At 36.5% G+C, this 22,091-nt stretch overlaps 1 protein-coding gene across 3 annotated transcripts in view; it reads left to right on the top strand.

The window, feature by feature from the left end:
* Positions 1 to 22,091, top strand: part of atrx (ATRX chromatin remodeler) — a 387,366-nt gene that overhangs the window by 312,756 nt on the left and 52,519 nt on the right. For all 3 annotated transcript variants that reach the window (XM_051934359.1, XM_051934358.1, XM_051934360.1), the window contains 4 exons: positions 2,804 to 2,898; positions 7,732 to 7,901; positions 14,622 to 14,778; positions 18,786 to 18,886. In XM_051934359.1, coding sequence (XP_051790319.1) covers positions 2,804 to 2,898; positions 7,732 to 7,901; positions 14,622 to 14,778; positions 18,786 to 18,886 — 523 coding nt within the window. The remainder of the gene's footprint in view (positions 1 to 2,803; positions 2,899 to 7,731; positions 7,902 to 14,621; positions 14,779 to 18,785; positions 18,887 to 22,091) is intronic.

A 22,091-nucleotide genomic window follows, 5' to 3' on the forward strand; every position in this document is an offset into this window, starting at 1 on the left:
TGAGGAGTCTGAGTGTCTGAGATTGATAGTGTCCTCGTGGGAAAAACAAGATCTAGGCTTTTAATGACCTCTTGGGCATAGTCACCAGCAGGTGTCTATCTGCGGAGAAAATGTCAACCTTGTTGAAAGGTTTACTTACCTCAGCAGCGACATTCGTGTCTCTGGTGACACTTCCTATGAAGTCAGTAGGTGGATTGGGATAGCATGAAGTCACTGGAAAGGGGTGTGTGGTGCTCCTGTTATCTTTGGAAAAGGACAAAGGTCCAAGTCTTTAGAGTCCTGGTGCTTCCTGTTTTGCTACACAGTTGCGAGACATGGACACTATCAAGTGACATGAGAAGAAGACTGGACTCCTTCGGTACTGTGTCTCTTTGGAGAATCCTTCGTTGATGCTGGTTTGACTTTGTGTCATACAAGCGATTGCTCACTGAGTCCTGAATGAGGCACATTACCTGCATTGTGAAGGACCATAAGTTACGGCACAGCAGCCATGTGACGATTTGCTGAGGGTGATCCATCTCACTGTATCATTGTTGAGGATGCGAGTGGCTGGACAAGGCCAAGGGGACACCACGTAACACTTGGCTATGGCAGATATATGGTCATTCCAGTGCAAGCTCCCTGACCTGACCCAAACAAGGTGATTCAATCCCTTCCTAGGCAGTAATTTAAACAAATTCATTCAGCATTTCTAAGTCTGGCTCATACTATCATCTTTAACATTAGAATTACCAAAGCCTACGAAAAAACTCATAAACCTGGCCCACCTTAAATCCCTTCGCACCTCTCCATCAGCATCTTTTGTCTTGTAAATGTGTCGATAAGCACAAGCAGCAAGCTATACCATCCTCCCCACTGCTGCAGAAAGGCCAAGTTCTCCCAGTTCAAGCCTTGATTATCTTGGAGTGATGTGCTGGAGTTTTAGAGAAGAAATAATAGATCATTATTTGGAATACATACATTTCATGTGTGTTCTGTGTCTACAACATTCTATTGAACACGTTTTAGTAATAAATGATACAATGTTGACATGAACTATATAATGTTTGAAGGCTGAAGTCCAAATATAAAATAAACACTTTCAAAAAAGGTACAAGTGAAATACGACAGCTTCCGTGGTGCAGCAGTAGGAACTGTTGACTTGTAATCAAAAAGCTGCGAGTTCGATCCTGAGTGCTGTGCAAATTTGCCATTTTGAGTAGTGAGCTGCTCTTATTGTTAATATTATATAATAAAAACATACATTTGATTTGCGTCTGTAACGGCCGATGTAAATTTATAGTATTTGTAAAAGTTAGCGATTTTTTTCACTTTTATTCTCGCGGTCACGATCACGATACAACCCCCCTGACGCTGACGCTATTAGTTTTTATTTGAAAGTGGAAATAACTGTAGATGTGAGTGGTGTTTTGAGACAATGGAACTGGAAATTCTCTGATCTGGAGGGTAAAAGCTGACACACAAACGCTGATAAATCTGCCTTCTTCGTATCTCACTGTCACTTTAATTTTTTTTATTCAGTTTTATTGTGTGTTTCTGCTCACGCTGATGGTCACCTTATGGTCCATGATTACAAAGCCGCACTGACAAAAAATAGAGGCATAGGTATATATGATATTTGGAATAATTCATTTTATGACCTGTATAGTACATTTTGGAAAACATTGTGGCACTGATGCAACATATTATATTATTCATATTCTTTCACATGCCTTCTTGGAGGCTTGTGAGATAGCTCTTTTGGCAGTAGTGATCGCTGTGGTACTAGCTGAGTCCACAATATTTAATATATCCCAATTTATGTTCGTAAGAGTCTCTTCCGTATTCAGTTGTTTTCAGCATAAGATACCCATAGATCCACAGTGCTCACCCTGTGGCATCTCAGAAGTTCTCAGCTCTTCTGACGGGCTGAAGCTTGGGTCTGTGATGACAGCAGCATATCTTCAATTAATTTTTCAAAATCCGTTTAAAAACTATTGCTACAATTTACAATCCAGAGGCCAAATCTTAACATTATTAATTAGCAGCATTCATTAAAAAAGGAAAGCTTAGCAAATTGCAATGGAACATTAATTTTAATTGCCTAATGTTTGGTGCTTACCCTAAAGCCAGCAAACTCGGAAAGGGTTTAAGGGTTCTGTTAAAGCAAATTTTTTACCGTCCAGTCACTGAGCACTAACAGTTAAAAAATTGTTGAATATACAGTACATCAACAGAGATGTTGATATACTGTGGTATTATTATGTGCTAGCTTGACTACCTAAAAGGCTGTTTGGAGTTCTCATCCCCATATAACATTGTAAGAAGATGTACAGCGAAAAGAGTAACCAAATGCATCCCTGGCCTAAAGGTTATACAGTATCTCACTCTGATAGATTCAAGGAGTTAAAAGCGAACAGAGTGAAGAAAATGAGTGTAGGTCTTCACAATTCTTGAAGATATAAATGTATTTTGTCTATAGCACAAACCCCAAAATAGTGACCAAAATTAAACCAAAGTTCATACAGTATAGATAGAACATTAGCTCCTGTCGCACTCTAAGCAACTATTGTTACAGTTTTGCCTTTGTCCAGAGACGGCTCCATAAGTTTTATGACTTTAGTCTTGGAAAGTGAGGGAACGCTTTGTAGTTAAAACAAGTGGCAGCTTTATGAGTTTTACACCCTTTTTGATATCTTCATTAAATGATAACATTTGTACAATAATTTTCTCACCTGAAAGGCTAATATTAATATACTTCTATTCATGATGTGTTTTATGACCATTGTATCTATGTCTTATTCTTTTTTTATTTTTATTGAAGGGATACTTTGATGAGGACAGTATGGAAGAGTTCATTGCTTCAGATACTGAAGAATCATCAATGAGTTTAAGTTCAGAAGAGGAAGAAGTTAAAAGGTACAAATGCAAATGTTTATGTAAAAGTTGTATCAAACTTCTGAAAATATACACTATCACTTCTAGAGTGTTTTTTAAGAAGTCATTTTATTAGGGTCAAAATTTATTATTCAAATACATACTTGTACACTATTATTTGAGTAATTTAAACAGTCTTAGTTTTTATTGATTTTTTTTTTTTTTTTTAGAATCTAAAGAAAGATAATGAATTAATAGAACTTCTATACAATAGAATCCATATAAACGGCCCAGTGCAGTGTTGTGGCTGGCGTCAGCTTGTGTGCACCCAGCTTGGCTTACTTTTTACAATTTTTTTTTTTTTTTTTTTTTTTTGTATAAATGGTGGCTAAATTCTATCTTCAGTGTTCTTTTCTTTGATTCATTTGCCTTCATTACTTACTATGGGAATCTTGGCAGTGGCCAATTGCGATGTCTCACCTTTTCATTTTATATTTGTATATGTTACGGATGAAAAGTCACTGTTGATTTTCTTCTTGATTCATTATTTTTGTAAAATTATAAGGTAAATAAGTGCACTGACCATATATTGCATTGCTTAAAACCTATTTAACCAAAAAGCTATATGAATTCATTCGTGCAGATAAGGACCCATATGTGTTGTATGTTCTATAGCATACTGTCTATGTAAATAATTATTGAAAACACTATCTATTTCAGAGGTAGTTTTTACCATTTAGAATTTAAACCAGGGCAAATTGATTGTTAATCAAAGGGTATACACATATTTAGTTTGTGGACAGCATTTAAGTAAACCGTACATAAGAGACTATAGTTTTATGCAGTAATTTTGCAGCATAATATGTTGGATGCATGAATATGGATCAACACACACACACACACACACACACATTACAGAACAGAGCTTGATGCTTACTGTAGCCGGAGACTGACAGATTTTTTTTAAAGCACAGTTCATTTTTCTCCTCTGTTGAAAATGGGCTGTACTTTAAAATACAGATTTTTGAAAGAGTTCCGTTCTCATACAGAATGTGTACATTCCAAAATGGCAGTATTCTGTCTCTGTTTCTCCCCTATATTCTCTAGTTTGTAAAGGAACTCCAAGTATGTGAGAATGGGTGTTTACTGATTTTTCTTCTTTTCTATTTTCCTCATTTTGCTGTCTGTGACAGTTATGGATTGTAACACTTTAGAAAGACTAAAACACAATTAAAATACCTAGTGAAGACTGTAATGCAAATGAGTTACACAATAAATATTATGGAAACTGAAATGCACACTGGTAAGCACTGTTGCCTCACAGAACCAGTGTCTTCGTTTTGAATCTTAGGCATGTTCCTTGTTCATTTGGAGTCTGCAGATCCTTCCCCGGATCTGTGTAGGCTTTATTTCCATATCTACAAAGACATACATATGTACTGAATGTACTAAATTAAAAGGGCATTGTCTCCCATCTTACATTATTTTTAAATAACCATTTAAAAAAGGAAAAGGTTGTGTTTCAACTCGTGGGGCTTCATTGTAGTTTCAGCTGCAACACTGTACAAGTGAATATGGGTTTTTTGTGTATGACAGTAAATATGGCCAGCAATAGAATACAGCACTGTTTGATTTTGATGGAATAGGTATTTTGCTCTTTGGCTTGACAGTCACAAGAAACCCTTAGACCACGTCCAAAACTGAATGGTAAATAAATAAATATATAGTCTGCATATATATATTAATATTTATTAAAAATTAATTCATTAAAAATAATTTACCTCCACTTGATGCACTGATGGCAATTGTAATATTCAGTAGCAGTAATATTCGCAAAATAACTTTTAGATTCATGTACGTTGAATGCCTTTGAGAGTTTTATGGAGATTATGGGATTAAACAGTTTGGCTTTAACAGCTCTGTAAAGGTGCACATTGTAGGTTGCCTTGATTTCCTATTAAATAAGAGACTTTTTTAAATAACTATGATATTGTTAGGACTTTTCCTTGTCCATTTTGATTGGAATTAAATTTTAGTTAAAAAGAAAGATGGTTTCTTACGTTCATTTTTGTAGCAATTTAGTACAATTTAGAGTTAAAGGGACTGGAGCCTAATCGGTAACTGGTCTTCAGGTCATAACAGGGAGCAGTCTTGCCCATGCCCACACTCTGTACATTTATTTTTTTTTTGTCTTGCAAGATTTCAAGGCGGCACAGTTTATCTTTGAGGCACCTGGCACAGATCAGAAAAGCAGAAACCAAGTCAGCTCTGTTTTGTCAGTTTTTGCACTTTTCACTACTTAAAAAATAAATAAATAAATAAACATTTACTCTTCACTTGGAGGATAGGGATTGGGATCAGCTTCTGGGTGCCCATCGAGAGAGATTTACTCAGCATTACTGTAACAAAATTGCAACACACATCTAAGTATCAGTGTTACATTTCATTTCTGAAGTTTAAGTTAATTGTAATTTTAATTGTGTGTGAATGTATGTATATTTGTGTGTATATACTTGCTTAGAAAATTTTTAGGAACACTACACTAATATTAGGTAGGTCCTCCCTCTTCTCTCAAAACAGCCTCAAATCTTTGTGACATGGATTTCTTTGAGATTCTGGTCCATTTTGACACGATTGTGTGGTGCAATTTCTGCATATTTGTCAGCTGTGATTTTCTTGTTGTGTTAGATCTTAAAGGTGTTCTATTGGAGCCAGGTCTAGTGACTGATAATGCCACTAAAGAACACTAAACTCAATTCGTAAATGACAAAATTGTTATGCTGAGAGTAGCCATTAGAAGCTGGGAAGATTGTGGCCGTAAAGGGATGCTCATAGTCAGCAACAATACTTAAACAGGCTGTGGTGTTCAAGCAATGTTTAATTTGTATTAATGTGCTCAAAGTGTGCCAGGAAAACGTTATTCACACTATTATACCACCGGCAAGGATTGCTGATACAAGGCAGGTCAGGTGCATTGATTTATGTTGTTGGCGTAAAATTCAGACCCAACTCTCTGAGTGGATCAGCAGAAACCAAGATTCAAGCCAGGCTAAGTTTTTGCAGTCTTTAGCTGCCTAGTTTTGGTAAGCCAGTGCCATAATGTGGTCTTCTGCTATTTGTAGCCTGAAGGTTTGACATGTTGTGTGTTCTGAGATGTTTTTCTGTTCATCACATTTGTATAGAGTGGTTATCTAAGTTATTGTAGATTTTCCATCAGCTCGAACCATACTGGCCACTTCACTCTCATCAACATGGCATTTCCATCTGCAGAACTGTTGCTGACTGGATGTTTTTTTTGCACCATTATGAGTAATCTCTAGAGGTTGTTGTACGTGAAAACCCCAGGAAATTAGTAGTTATAGAAGCATGCAAACCAGCCTTCTGGTACCAACAACCATGCCACAGTTGAAATCACATTTTTACCCCAGTCTGGTGTTTTATGTGAGTTTTAAGTGATGCTTTTGACTCTTGTCTGCATGATTTTATTTATTGCGCTGCTGCCATATAATTTGCTATTTATATATTTGCATGGATAAGCAGGTAAACAGGTGCTCCAAATAATTTGCTCAGTAAATGATGTTCTGTTCTCCATTCTTGACAGTGAACTTTAAAATCCATACAAGGTTTTGAATAAACAACACACATCTCTGTAGCATATTATAATTGATAAACAACTTTGAAGCTGTAATACTTAAGATTATACACTTGGGTGTTTTCAGTGCAGAGGGGACAAGTTCAAATATTGTATTGGTTTGTGGCTCTCTGAATAATTAAAAGTGGAGTGTGTCATTCATATTTTTTCAGTGTTCACATCACCAAAAAATGACATTGGTATTTAAGAAGAATGCAAGAATAAAGTGTTAACAAACATACATCACTTGTGGCGAATTAAACATTCTCAATTATTAGCTTTCAGGAAGTGTCTACCCATATAAAATGACAAGAAAATCAACAGTAAAAAATGCTTTTCCAAAAAAAGAAGTAAAGCTACAGAAAACAACAACAAACAAAAAAAATTATAGACAAATAGGCATTGCTTATCATTACCCATCATTGTAATGAAGGGTAACACAGAGATTTCCTAATGAATGTATAGCTTTAAAAATAAAAACAAAATTGATTTGAAGTTATCAAATAAATGCTAATAGGAAAATTTGGATGATATTCCTGTGACATACGTTTGTTGACATGAATTTAAAGTGAGAAAGAGCTGTCACTTAAGGGGCTGATGGTAGGGAGTAAGATAATGAATAAATAAAAGCATTGAAACTGATGGAGGAAATTGCAAGTATAAAAAATAAACTTGACTTGCCTTCCTATGAAAATTGCATTTAAAAATACAAACAATAAGCATGAGAACTAATGTTTATTTTTGCTATAACAAACTAAGGAATGTTCCACTAGCCAGAAATTATGAAACAGTAACTGAACATGCATACATGTATATTTCTATTAAGAAATGTATGCTTATTAATGTATTTTTCTTCTGTTTTAAATATTTTTAGATGTATGCAAATTTCAGAATATCTCCTGTCTAAACCTAAAAATCAATTAAACCAATGATCTTGTAAGAAGTCGTCCAGTCTTATTTGTTAAATATTTTGAATAATTTTGCTTTGAATACGTTTTTTTCTTTTGTCCTAATAATTTTTCGTATGGCTTTAGCATTTATTGCAGTTTGCAGTGCAATTTATTAACATCTGAAGAGTGTACAAATAACAATGCCACATCTTGTGCTGGTTTGATTTACTGTTTGAAGCTCTTCACTGAATTTATTGTCAGTAGATGCATAGTTTTCATAACAAATAACACAGAGGGCAGATTAATAACATTTATTTAAATATGTGAAAAGATGAAACTGTGGTTTTTTTTCAGCAAGAAGAAAAAGAAGTGTAAGAAACAAAAGTCCTCCAGCTCTAATGATGATAATGGTAGTGATAATGATCTAGAAGTGATCAAAGTATGGAATTCCCGTTCACGTGGTGGTGCAGATAAGATGGATACTGAGAGAAATAAACAACCTGACCCTCCAAAAGAAGAAGAAGGTAAGATTTATGTGTCAGTACTGATAAAATGACTTAACTGAGAATAACTTTATGCATTATATCTTCATTGTACTTACCTTTCATTATTGATATTGTTAATACTAATGCACAATGTCTGATAGCATGGCCATTTTCAGTTCTTAGTTGAAAACAAATTCATAAAAGAGCAGAGTGAGACATTAATTTATTGTACATTAATACAAGCAAATGTTTAATCCTTACCATTTTCTTAAACAAATATAATTCTGTCTCTGGTTTGTACCCAACCAGAATTGCATTACTTTTTAGTTTAACCCCTTAGACAAATGAATAAAGTTAGCTAGTTCAAATCTTATAAGGAACTCCTGTTCAGCCCAGGCAGTTTAAGACCACCCAACTCTCCCACCCATGCACATTCACACTTTCAAAAGAGATTTCACTACACAGAGAGCTTCATTAGTCAAGTGTCCTTCAAACTTTGTCAGAAATTAAACAGCTGTGTTCAGAATATTTACCACTAATGTGGTTTTCTAATTCAGTATAACTAAAGTCTTTTCCTTTTCTATTAAGAGGAGTTAGCGTGGCCAGTAGTTGCAGAATTGCCACTGACTAAAGCCATTTAATTTTACTCTCTGTTGCTTTGTCTTTGTTGAAGGTCATACGTTTAGTTGGACAAAGTAGTCTCCATCCTATTTCTAGAAGCAGTCTCCAGGAAAAGTACTACCCCAGGTTATGAGAGTTCACCTCAACTGTGTGTCCTCAGTCTATCCAAGGTTTTCACTCTTTAAGCCAGGTCCTGTTCCTATGGGATATAATTGAGGCATCATCAATGTTTTCTTAACACTAGAAGTGCTGTTTACCACACCAATAGTTGTTGTGTTTTTAAATTTGTAATTATTTCATAACTGTGTTTATCATGCTCTGGTTCTTTCTTGAGTTATTCTAAAATAGCTGTCCTGGAAATGCCAATATTGTTTTATTTCCAAACTTTTTATTTCAAACCCTATAAGTCTGGCATTAAATTTTAGATAGCCAGTGATGTAAACAGCAAATATATGCTAAATAGTATTATCTGTATGGAGGTAGACAATGTTCCCTGGCATTTCTGTGTGCTTTGAGACTTTGATGTAACTTGTTAAGCCTTTTACAGGCAAAGGGAGAAGTATCACCACTGACAATATCTTCACACTACTTTTCCTGGAAAACATGCTTCTTGCCCAGAAAAATCCTGTTTGGTGCAGTCACCAGAAACGAGACAGAAACTGCCACACAAAGTACTCCAGGAATGGAAACATGAGAGATTTTCAAGGCAGCAGCCACTAAGAAAGTGCGGATGTAGTGTCAGTTTTGAAGGTGAACTCACAACTAAAGGAGAAATACATGGAGTTCCACTAATGTGTGTGAAGAAGCTCACAAAAGATTATAGGATTCTGTGCCAACTACTGATGCTACTCTCTGCTGACTGTGTAGTCCTTTCCATTTACATACATATACCATGAAATATATGGTATTGCTAAAACTGTTTACAAAGAAAAATATTATTCTCTCTAATAATGAAGCAGTTTATGTTGAGCAGCAGCATGATTCTGGAATTTTTTTTTTAATTGAAAATGTATGCTAACATTTTCCTTGAAAATACATATAATTAAGACGCTGTGTGCCACAGAATTATTTTTTATGTACATTGAAGTTGTTTAAATATATGTGTTTTTATGAGCAGTGCAGCAGATACAGAGCCTTCAGAAAATATTCAGACCTCTTTACTTTGTTCACATTTTGTTATTTTGCAGCCTGTGATGGTCCGGTATGACTCCTTATCATTTTGCAGCTTAAACGTGGTAGCCATCAGTAGTCATAACTGAGGATAAACTTGGCAAAAGAGCACATTATTCCAAAAAAATAAAATAAAACACAAAGATGTAAAGTGTAGTTCCAAAGGTGAAATAAATAATCCATAAAAACAAAGTTTGTGATGGTTAAAAATCAAATAAATGAACAATAATAAATATTACATAAAATGAAGTTAAAACACTCAGGCAGTGTCTTCCTTCTTTAAAATCATGAACCCTAATACATCATTCTAAAACCTGGTGCCTAGTCTGCTTATCCCATACAGGCCTTAGGGTGAGAGGAAATGCCCGCTGACTGGTGAAGTCATCCATTAAACCTAACTTGGACCCCTATTGCCAGTCCTTTAGTGTCCTTGGGGGTGCCACGCTGAGTCGTACACATGTCCCTTGCCACTTAATAATAATAATAATAATAATTCATTACATTTATATAGCGCTTTTCTCAGTACTCAAAGCACTATCCACACAGGGAGGAACCAGGAAGCGAACCCACAATCTTCCACAGTGTCCTTACTGCAAAGCAGCAGCACTACCACTGCGCCACCTGTGCACTTGTCTTTCAATGTCTGCGGGAGACACCACACAATGGACTGTTCCTATTCCTGTGTATCACTTAAAGGAATTGCCTCCTCTCAGCCAAAATCTGCTGTCTCTAGGGTTCCTCCCCAACCACCTGCCTCCCCTCTTAACAGCACATGCTCCTCAAGATCCTGCCTCCACCTTCTTCTCCATTAACCTCCTTTCCATCTTTGTCTCTGTTCATTTTGTTCTTTTCCCCTTGTGTCTTGCCCAGGCTCCCTTTTAAGCTATGGTCGGGAGCAGGTGTTGCAATTACCAATGCCAAGGTGGTAAAGAAGCATTTGACTGACTGACTTGCTTGTTTCTGCATGATCAGCCAAGCGCCTCAATCAACCTCAAAGCCGCGTGTGCACAATTTCACATGCACCTGCGTTTGCAAGTTCTGTATTTTATTTAAAAATGAACAGAGCCACAAACCCCTTTTATCACATAGCCTTGTAGCGAGTTCCTCTTAAAGTAGGATGAGGAGCTCGGCACACACGGAAATCTCCTACTCTTAGGAAAAACTAATATTATCAGGAACGGAACCAGACAGAACCTTAGCCCCAATTTGATCCCCTCAGCTGGAGATGTTCCTTATGAATTTATAAAAGGAAATAAACACCCAAACAAATAATTATTTAAACAAACAAGAATATATATTATAAATCAATCAAACAAAACTATAAACAACCCTTAAGCAGTCCTCCCCAAATTCGTAACAGCTAAACAAACGCTAACACTTGTTCTATATTTTCTTTGAGAATAGGCTTAATTTTGCCAATTGCATAATTGTGCGATATATTCAAGAATATTGGTGGAAGGCAGTGCCTCACGTTCCCGTCCTTCTTTAAGGATATCCAATAACCACCCGGGATCGTAGTTCATATAATAATTGAAAAGGAGAGAAATTCGTTGAGGTTTGGGCAACTTCCCGGTATGCAGTTAGGACTAGGGGGAGCCTATTATCCCAGGTCCTCCCATCCTCGCTGACCACTTTATGCAGAATTTGTTTGAGCATTTGATTAAACCACTCTGCTGAGGATGATGCACGGAGGTTTTTAAGTGCTTGACTTCAAATAACATTGCCACTTCCATGAACGTCTCCAAGGTAAAATGCATCCCTTGGTCCATAAGGACTTCCTTTGGGATGCCAGTATGCATGAAACCCCTACCAGTTCCCATGCAATATTATTGGAATTGGCTTGTGTTAGGGGAATAGTATCAGTATATCAGGTAGCTTAATCCATGATTACTAGAATTTATTTATGTCCTCTGCTAGAGGGCTTGAGGTGACCAGTGATGTCAGTGCCAGTTCTGTTGAGGGGGACATCAGTGAGAGGAATAAGAGGAGTGCAGCCTTTCCTAGGAATTTGCCACAATCGACACTCCTCCAGGCAGGAACTACAAAACTGCAAACCACCTTATTAATTCCTGACCAATAAAATCATAGGTTAATTTGCTCTGGCATCTTTTTGTTGACTAGATGGACACCCAAGAGGTGGGGGTTATAAAGTTCACAAACCTCCACTGATAAGAATTTGAAAATTAACACCAGTGATCAGAACTCCCCTTGTGTTCAGCTTCTCAATATAACAAAGTATGACAGGACCTTGATAAAACAGGTTTAGGCAAGTGATCACTCACACAATTGTAAACCCAGTTATAACCACCACACCAGTACAATACCTCTGTCCACACACCCAGCTGCAGTTCATTGACTTGTTGAGATGGGATCATTTTCAAATGGTATATCCCAATTCTCTACACTTGTAACAACGGAGAGGAGGTGGTGGTGATGTCTCCTTGAGGCAGGCTGCCAGATCTGTGGTGTGGCAGGTAGTTTCAGCTTTGGTAACCTCCCATCTGGATATTATTGGGATCAACAGGCCATTCTTAGTGCTCAGATTGCAGAACCAATAGGTGATACTTAAGGATCTCTAGGAATGTGTCCATATTTTTCTAGGTCTGCCTCCAAACCTGCTCGCAAAGCCTGTAGTGGAAGGCAGTAACCAAGTAATCACACACTACCTTTTTGCCATCGTTGAGATCTGGTTTCAACCAGCACCCTATTTTTCCCAATAACTTGCATTCTTGAGAGCGTGCCAGCTGCTCAGGGTCGAATTGCCACTGTAGAATTACTAATTTTAATTTGTCATAGTCACCAGCGACCTGCTCATTGAGGTCATAATAAGCCCACCGAGCCTCTCCCATCATTAACGGCACCAGTATGTGTGCCCATGTCACATGTTCCAGTGGTACCTGGTTGCTGTTCTTTCAAAGATTACAACAACAGTTCCTTTCTTGTATAGCCCAAAATCTGATTACGTGGATCGTCCTTGGCAAGTAGAGTTTGCTATTCCCTGACTTGGACATGTAAGGATTGGATCTCTGTGATGATGGTTGCCACTATCGCAGTCATGTGTACCTGTTCTGTCATCTTTGGTAGATGATCCTGTTAACTATGGCACTGCAAAATAATAGGCAGTAAAGATCACAAAGGTTTTGAACACCAAAGTGATCCCTGTATTTTATGATGTTGAAAAAATCTAGATTAGGACAATACAGGTCTTTTTCAGAGGGCCATTAAATTGACTGCTTCAAGATGGCAGTTTTAAAGGTAGCGAAGAGGAAAAGGGTGTGGGTTCTGTAGACCAGAGACTGCAAGTGATGTCAGCGGATAGCAGTCGGCAAATCATTTGTACTGCAGAGGAAGTTAGAAAAGAGGCATTAGATGACAGCGCCAACCCCTGATTTGTAGGTTGATGACTGTCAAATGAGCCATGAGGTTGTCTCCCAGTCACTTGTACGTGACAGCAGATTTACTCACATCTGTGTATTTTTTTCCTCTTAGTAGATTCAGCTGTTTTAACAATCCACTTAGGAAATGTACTTGATTCAGTTTTGGTTGAAGACTTGATAACATTCAGTGTCAAATATTTGCAATAAGTGAGGAAATTAAGAAGAAACCTAATTCATTTTCAAGGCCTTGTGTGTAAATGCAAAACAGTACGTAACAGTATTACCATTTTTCTTAAACTTTGAATTTTTTTATTTCATTTTTATTAAGTATTATTGTAACAATAAATCATATTCAAAAATAACTATGATAATAGAATGTAACAACGGCTTGCAACTGTTTAGTAGAAAACATAAATTGCATGGTTTTAATAGCATTTTACAATAGCACATATTTAAAAAAAAAAAAAAATAAATTCCTAAAGCCTTACTCGAGTAAAGTAAAATCCTGCATCAGTTGATGTACTATTATTGTTTGTTAGTTGTTGGTTGTGACTAATTATATTACATATTCCTTGAAACTAACATTTATGAAGGAAGTACTTGATCAAGAGTTAACAATCTATATTGAAGTTCGCCCATATGATGACTTCAGTAAGTGCTTAGCCATGCGCACAACTCAGTAAATTATGTAACTTGCCAGCATTTCAGTTGCTTATATTGAGGATTTGTTTTGCCATCAGGAGTGATTCCTTGTTGCTTATAACAGTTGAACAGCATTGTAATTAAGGAGAATATTGTCATAAATTTACACCTCTGTTTGAGAAGATATGCTATATTAACTATACCAAAGAGAGGAGGCAATGTATGATTAAAAAAAAATGGTGTCAAATTTGATGTTGGGAATCCTACTAATTTGCTATACTTTCAAAGGAAGAATGCTATTTAGTGGAGTCGTGGACTCCATTGTTACAGAAGGGTTATCATCACGTAATGAGGAAACTTGCATATGGTGGAATGTCCTTAGACAGTTCCTTACATTGTCCCTAAAATAGCTGCAAACATAGTGTGACTTTTACCTGGTAATGTTGTGACATGCAAGTCCCTGTCTTGCACCCCAAAACACAAGGCTAAGTTTCAAAACCAGCTTTATTCAGCTTGAATTACTTGTTGTAGCGGGATTTACAACTCTCCTATACACAGACACAGCAATCAAGCAGGTTAGTGGCCAAGTAATATGGTTCCCTGCATTTATAAAGTTCCCTGCATCATCCATCGACGATGTCGTTTATAGTATGACTGCGATCAGCTATGACAATGGATATGCTGCCTTACACAGACACGGCATGTCATCTCGTTGGGGGGGAGTCCCAAAATAGTTTAGAAACCTTAAAATTTGTATATTATATAAATACATCATCGATTTAGGCTTCATTTAGAAAGCTAGAGGTAAGACAGAGCACTTAATTTTAAATACAGCCAGATTAAGAACAGATCATTGTTTTACAAAAATGGTAGCCAGTTTACCTCTAGAAATTAGAAGCGGAAAATGTTTTCTTTTGAAATAATGGTTATTGTTTTCCTTCTTTTATAGGAAATAAATCTTCTGCAAGCTCAGCACCGGGAAGTCCTTCTCCTGACTGGCACAAAGAGTTTGTTACTGAGGCAGACTCTGAAGTGCTAGAACACTCTGGGAAAGTTGTATTGCTGTTTGAAATTCTTCGTATGGCTGAAGAAGTTGGAGATAAAGTGTATGTTTTTAATTTTGTCCCCTCTACTATTAGATAAAAAAATTTGCTAGTGTTTACAATTATTCTGCTTCACAAAAAAGTGTATTATATCACAATTACAACAGCATTATATTGCAATGATACTATCTACTTGCTGCTGGTAGCATTGCACTTACATGTGCTTTTGTCTTTAATGGTAGGTACAAAGAGATTTAGCATGCACATAGTTGACATAATCTGTCATGTATGCATTTAGTTTTAATTGTGTGGTTTATGTAGAAGATGTGTAGACTGTGGGAAGAAGAATCGATTGACATTAGTCAGTTAAATATAGTTATAAGTGTTGCCATTGGTAAAGCCGGTAATTAATTAAATAATATTTAAAAAATAAAACATTAGTAAGAGCCCATCCTGAGGCAGCAAATTCATATAGTGTGTGTGAGGATTTTAAATTCCATCCCACTCAACCAGGACAACAGAAATATGAAGAGATCTATGCATTTTTTGAGCAAGGTTCATAAATTGGCAAAAGTCTGCTTTAAGAAGTACTTTCACTTTTGTTCTTGTAGGCTGGACGTGGCGATGGCCTTAATTTTAAAAAAAATCAGCCAAACGCGCATGTAGCAGTAATTTTTATAACATAATGTCAATAGAAGTTGGATTTATACAAATACAAGCTGTCCCCAGTGGCTCCACCTGTGTAGTAGTGAAACAGGACAAACTTTAAAAACCATTTAAAAAAATGTAATCATTTGTATTGAAAAGTATTTATATTGATAAATTTCATATTCAGGGTCCTCTTGATATACAGTATTTTTGTTTTTTTGGCAAGGTATCTCTGGCCAAGCAGATGGTAAGTACTCTCCAACGTGAAACATAGCTCCTGTATCTGATCGTGAGAGAAAGATACAAAAAAAAAGGACAATACCAAACAAAAACCCATGTTGACTTAGTTGGTACTTATTAGTTCTGATCTTTCATTTTCTGTGGTCAAGATGGACAAGTCATTTAGCTAGTTGTTTGGCTTCTGTTGGCATCACTGTGGCATCCATTTGCTAATAGTTAATCTACATTGGGATGACAACTCCCTCGTGTAAGTGTGCATATGAGATCCTACAGTAAACTTTCTTAATTGATTTAGGAATAAATTTATAACAGCTGAAGACTAATCCTTTCCAAAAGTTTCTGCTTTGCAGTTAGTGTTATACCTATACCATAGCTGGCTTTATCCTGACTATTAAGTTACAATTTATAGTTTTTGGATTTAAAGAAAGGTTGTTATGGTTTGGAGAATTCAATGCTTTCTTCCTTTCCTGGTAGCCTCTTTCCAGCTCGAGTAGAAAGATCTTTAAGCGCATTTTCTTTTTTGTTCAGGAAGGTGCATTGGTTGCTACAATGGCCTGGTATATCTCCCAAATTTTGTTCAGTGTGGGTGCTGGATAGGTAATCTCATCAAAGTCTTCATTGTTGGTAAAGTGCAAATATTTCATAATTAATAAAAACCTGCACTCAGATATTTTCTCCAAAGAATGGCACGTTATGGTGCATGATACTGAAAATGCAGTACAGGCAAGATCAGGAAAAAAAAACATGTTCAAATGGCATAGCGTTTTCAAACAGTGATGTTTTCATGTATGAATGTGTGTGTGCGTGCGTGCGCGAAAAAGGCAGAGACCGATTCGATCTCATTCAAGTGGTTACTGGAATATAAAATAAACACTTTCGCAAAGGTATAACAAAACAAGTGTGCTTTTATTCAAGAATAAAACTGAACAACAAAAAATTCCAGTGACAACAAGATACCAAGAAGACATGATTCACCCGCATTTGTGTCTGCTTTTATCCCTTCAGTGATATCTTTTACAGGCAGCAAAACTTTACACCGGCTGTTCCAGACTGAAATCAAAGACTTCTTCTTTTTGGGCAGCATGGCATTGTCAGATCTAAACACTAGCATGGCAAATTGCTCTTGTACTGAAGTGACTTTAGCTGTAATTGGAAGTCACATTTTACTTATGGTGCAAGCAGAGTACTGTCACGGTGCAGCAGTCTTTTAGCCAGCTAAATCGCTGTGAAGAAGCCGTCTTTTGTTACGGTTCTGCCTTTGTCCAGAAATAGCTCCATAAGCTTTATGACCACAGACTCGGAAAGTCTTTGCCCTGAGTTGTAACTTAAAACACAGTTCTCAACAAAATGTTACCAAATGTCCAAGATTGCAGCAAACCTGTTGTTTTTCACACGCTCTGCACAGGTGTCTTTTTTGTCAAAGCGCAAATGCCGCATGGTAGTCTGATAGCAGTCACGGGACATCATATCTTTGATTGCTGGTACAACAAATAGTCAGGCATCAATTACAGCGCCAGCTGTGGTCATCGCTGCTCTTGTGAAAAGAATGGAGATAAATGCCATCAACTCAGAGAGGGAGATGCAAATTCATTGTACCACGTGAACGTCACTGACAGAATAAAACTGAATAATAAAAAAACAAGCACCAACTTTTACAAGTAGCCAAAATTTACACCAGGTGTTACAGACTCAAATCAAATGTATGTTTTTATTATATTATAGTAATAATAATAGCGGCTCACTACTCAAAATGCTTCGAACGGGGAAGCTTTGGGTTATAAGGCAGCAGTTCTTACCTCTACACCATTCAGGAATACATATCAACTTCCTGTCAGTTGACGTTTGAGCTTCGGTTTTTAACTCATTGATAGCAACATGTAAATCTTTTTCTTTGGTTATATTCTTGAATAAAAGTGTACTTGTTTATTTAATATTTGGTCTAAAGTCTTCACACATGATACACTTCATGTCATTGTTAGTATAACATGGTAAAAGTTTCTGCTTTAGGTATGCGTTCAGCATTTCTTGCCTCGCATTTCCTTTCATTCTACACTTACACAAATCGTTGTAGACATGGAATACATATGAAAAGTAAGTATTCCAAATAACAATATATTATTTACCCTATACAATTCCAGGCACCTCACTGCCAGATAAAGAGACTTGAGCGCTGAGAATTTTGCAAAGGAATTTAAGGTGGCCCGAGATTACGAGTTTTTTTTTGTAGGTGTCAGGGATTCTAGTGTTAAATGTTTTCATCAGCTTGCTGGTTAGATTGACCAGCAATTCAAAATTCTTCCACTTTCATTGAATATGGATGTGTGCATTTCCATGCTGTTCAGTGAACTGACACCATATCAGTACAATAGGTTCGCATGTGAATACAATTTTCAATTGAAGACATACCTCTGCCACCAGTTATTCGTTAAGAGTTTTGTCTTCAGTTCAAAAGCACAATCCCATCTTAATGGGCTTCCTGTTTGTTGATTACTTTCACTTTCTAGTGATATTTATGGACCAATATTGTAGCAAAAAGTGCCTGCATTTTGCACATTGCAGGCATACAACTGAATGACTTGACAACTGGATTATGAAACAATTTGAGATTTTTTTTCATGGATGGTTTTGATATTGCTTGCTATTTTTCCAGCATAGGGCACCCTATGCTCTCGTTCTATTAGAAACGTTGTCTCTGTTCTCCATGAAAACATGAGATAAAAAGTTTTTATTAGCCCACTGGTTTGTAGTGATGACTAAGTAATAACTTGAAAAAAATGTAATTTTTGGGTGGAGTATTCCTTTAATTTTACTAAAAAATTTGTTAGTGGATAATGGACTGGAGTTTTTGAAAAATTGCATGTGGCCACCAATGATGATTCTGGCACGGCTGTTTTCTGTTTTGTGCTGAATGCTGCCTGGGATAGACTACCACGACTTTAAATTGGAAAGAACAGGTTAAGAAACTGAATGAATGAGTGTATTTTTATTTGTATATTAATATACAAAAAACCCATATTTAGAGATCACTTTAAAAGCATGCATCATATTTAAAAAAAAAATTTTTTCTAAGCCTTATCTATTATTTAGGTGAGTTTTTATGAAAAAATGCTATGTTCTTAATAATCAGTAAATAATCTTTCCTAATAGAAGAAAGACCATTTTTAATTGTTTCTTTATTATAGGCTTGTGTTCAGTCAGTCATTGATTTCCTTGGACTTAGTAGAAGATTTTCTTGAGCTGGCAAACAGAGCTAAAGCAGAAGAGAAGCCTGAAATTTACAAAGGTATGTAATAATTAAATTCTTTCACTCTTGTATACTCTTATTGACCTGATAAAACTATAAATAATTTTTCTTTATACAGAAATACCACCATGGACCTGGGTTAACATAAGTTCTTTGTCCTCCTTAGATATTATAAAAGTTGAACTAAAAGGTTAGCATCGGGAAAGGGTCTATCTGTAAAAATTTCTGCTCTAATACCTCCTTCCCAGGTGGACCTGAAAAATTATTTTTTTGTTTTGTTTTGTTAAAGTAAGGATTAAGTCATTGTCCCAGTACTTATGTATGATGAAAGGAACATTTGAAAAAGGCTTTGACATAGCTTAACTAGGCAGCACAGCAAGACCTTAAAATCCATCCAAAAAACAATTTTACAATCTGGTCATGGATGATTCTTTTTATTTAAATTTTTTGTTCATAATCAGGTAAGATCATGCACATTTTTTGTGAGGATTTAATAACATGAATGGTGCTACTATCCAGTTTGATAGTGTTACCTTATACATACAGTGATTACACCTGTCATGTTCTACAACTCAAATTTACCTTCTTACTTATTTTGTAGTTTCTAAGATATGTCACTCCTTCTGTTGTTTCAAGACTGTTTTTTAAGACCTGGGGCCTCATGCATAACGCTGTGCGTAGAATTCACACTATAACATGACGTAAGCACAAATGCCGAAATGTGCTTACGCACAGAAAAAATCCAGATGCAGGAATCTGTGCATTCGCCAACTTCCGCGTTCTTCCACTACATAAATACCGCTCAGCGTGGAAATAAACGCACGTGCATGCGCTTGTTGTTCCGCCCCAACTCCTCCCAGAATTACGCCTCTTTGAATATGCAAATCAATATAAATAGCCCTTAAGCCCAGCATTCTGTGAAAAGGTAATGGCAAAAGTACGAGGAAAAATAGAAGAATTTCAGTGAATACCAAATGGAGGCAAAGAAAAACGTACTATTTGTTGGTTTAAGCAGTTATATAAGCAACAAAAGGAAGTTGATCGAGTGACATAGCGTGTCGGAGAAACTCGAAAGCTCAAGTTCACAAAGTCGCACAGTGCCCGAAATAAAAAAGTTGTCACATATCAAAGTCGGCGTGAAAAGGCGACTCGTAGCCCAACGTCTGAGTGTCATATGAAAGCTTGTTAGGGTACAGTGAAAAAAAGGCACACAGTGTGAAAAAAGCACGAAATATCAACTTTAATCTCAAAATTTCCACTTTAATCGCGTAGTTTATTTTGTCATTAAAGTAGAACATCATAAACTTCATCTTAAAATCGTTTAATTTACTAGTTTCTCAAATCCCATCGTAACTAAAGAAGCACGTTAAATGCTTTGTTTTTGTATATGATCTTATATGTGCTCTATGTGCCTGAATCACTATGTCCTCTTACTCCGACAGGACACAGAATCCATTATGTTCGTAATATTACAGCTCTCTGAGTAATTAAAATACTGAGAAGTATACGTGATATCATTTTCATGATGATATGAGTTAAAGCATGTTATTAAACATGGGAACACGGTGGCGCAGTGATTGTTCATGTCTTACAGCAAGATGCTTGCTGCGCCATGCGCGACCTTCAATGAAATGCTTTATTACAGAAGTACTGTATTTTTCAAACGTACTAACCCCCAGTTCCTGTCCTTACTTTTCTTTCTCCAAATACCCAATCGCCACACAATCAGCTCTGTAATAGACGTTAAGCCATCTGTAAGCTTAGAACGCCGATTCTTCAAAACTTTTAAAGAACATCGAAATATCTTCGTAATATTTAATTATTCTATCCATCTATCCTTCCAGTGTCGCGCCAGCCACAGCATGAAAACAGCGCAAGGCAGGAACAAACCATGAACGAAGCTCAAGCTCGCTAGCGCTGCGGCACCGTGTAGTTAAAGTTTTATCTGTATAATATAATCAACATATTTTGCTGCATTTCATCTTAAAAATGATATTGTCATCATATGTAAATACGCGCTTTATAAAGTGGCTCAGGTTGTGCAATATTATAACTGTATCATAAGTACAATTACCTCACGGTAACTTGCAAGTACGAACAGTTCTACAAGGAGCACTTGAGCCACCGATGTGGATCTAAGAAAGGGTAACCACACAGGAACAGTAGCACTGCTTTGATGCTGGGTGCCGCCAGTCTGCAAAACCTAACGGAGAACTTACGTACGACAGGGTATGAGGTACCGTGGAAAAGTGCGTGGCTTTACGCCAAGTGTAGGTTTTATACATCACGATTTGAACGTGGAAACGTTCTTAAGCAACATTTCTGTACGTACGCACCATTTATACATGAGGCCCCTGAAATTCGCACTTAGCCTAGTTTTGCGTATGGTAAAATAAAGCAATGATAATGAACCATCTTCAAGTGAAATTAATCTGTACATGAAATGAAATAGTTGAACATTTAAAAATGTTCATCTGTGAAAATATCTGCTTATGCATTTATGTTGATTTGTAAATTTCTGGAAGGGTGGACTTTGGAGGAAAAGCACACATTGTTATCAAATTGGCCTTTTTGCTGGCCACCAATATGCTTGTAGATTGAACCAGTAAAAACATGTAATTTTTAAAGTATATGTTGAGGTGCTTTTTCAAGAGCTAATTAGCTGCACTGCACTTTAAGAGCTGAAAAATGCTGCACTGCTGTCCCATTCCTTTACGTGTTCTTAAGTTTGCAGTATTTTTATTTCAAGTAACATACAGGAGGAAACAAAATGTAGTTTTGCAGATGGTGTCCCATTTAATTTACCACTGCAGCAGGAGTTACTCTTTTAAAGGCTCTATTGACAACCAAGTAGAGGTTTTCTTGGTATGTTGATGTGTAAAGTATTTTAGTAACTATATTTAGTATAAACCCATAGTATGAAATAAGGCTGACAAAATTTTTCAATGTCATTGTGCCAAGCAGAATATTGTCATTCTTAAGAATGCCGTATTATTTATAAATAAAATGACTGACATTAATGTCAATAGTCTATAGCACCTTTTAACATTAGAACAATCTAGTCTAGAATGGGCCATTCAGTCTTAACAGTGCTCGCAAGTCCTATCCACTCAATTCTTCCAAAATAACATCAAATCTAGTTTGGAAAGTCCCTAAAGTCCTGCTATCTACCATTCTACGGTACTTTGGTACTTTATTCCATGTGTCTGTTGTTGTCTGTTTAAGGAATGTTTGTGCAAAATTT

The sequence above is a fragment of the Erpetoichthys calabaricus genome, chromosome 12 (genome assembly GCF_900747795.2).
Source record: "Erpetoichthys calabaricus chromosome 12, fErpCal1.3, whole genome shotgun sequence".
In the NCBI taxonomy this organism is placed as follows: Eukaryota; Metazoa; Chordata; class Cladistia; order Polypteriformes; family Polypteridae; genus Erpetoichthys; species Erpetoichthys calabaricus.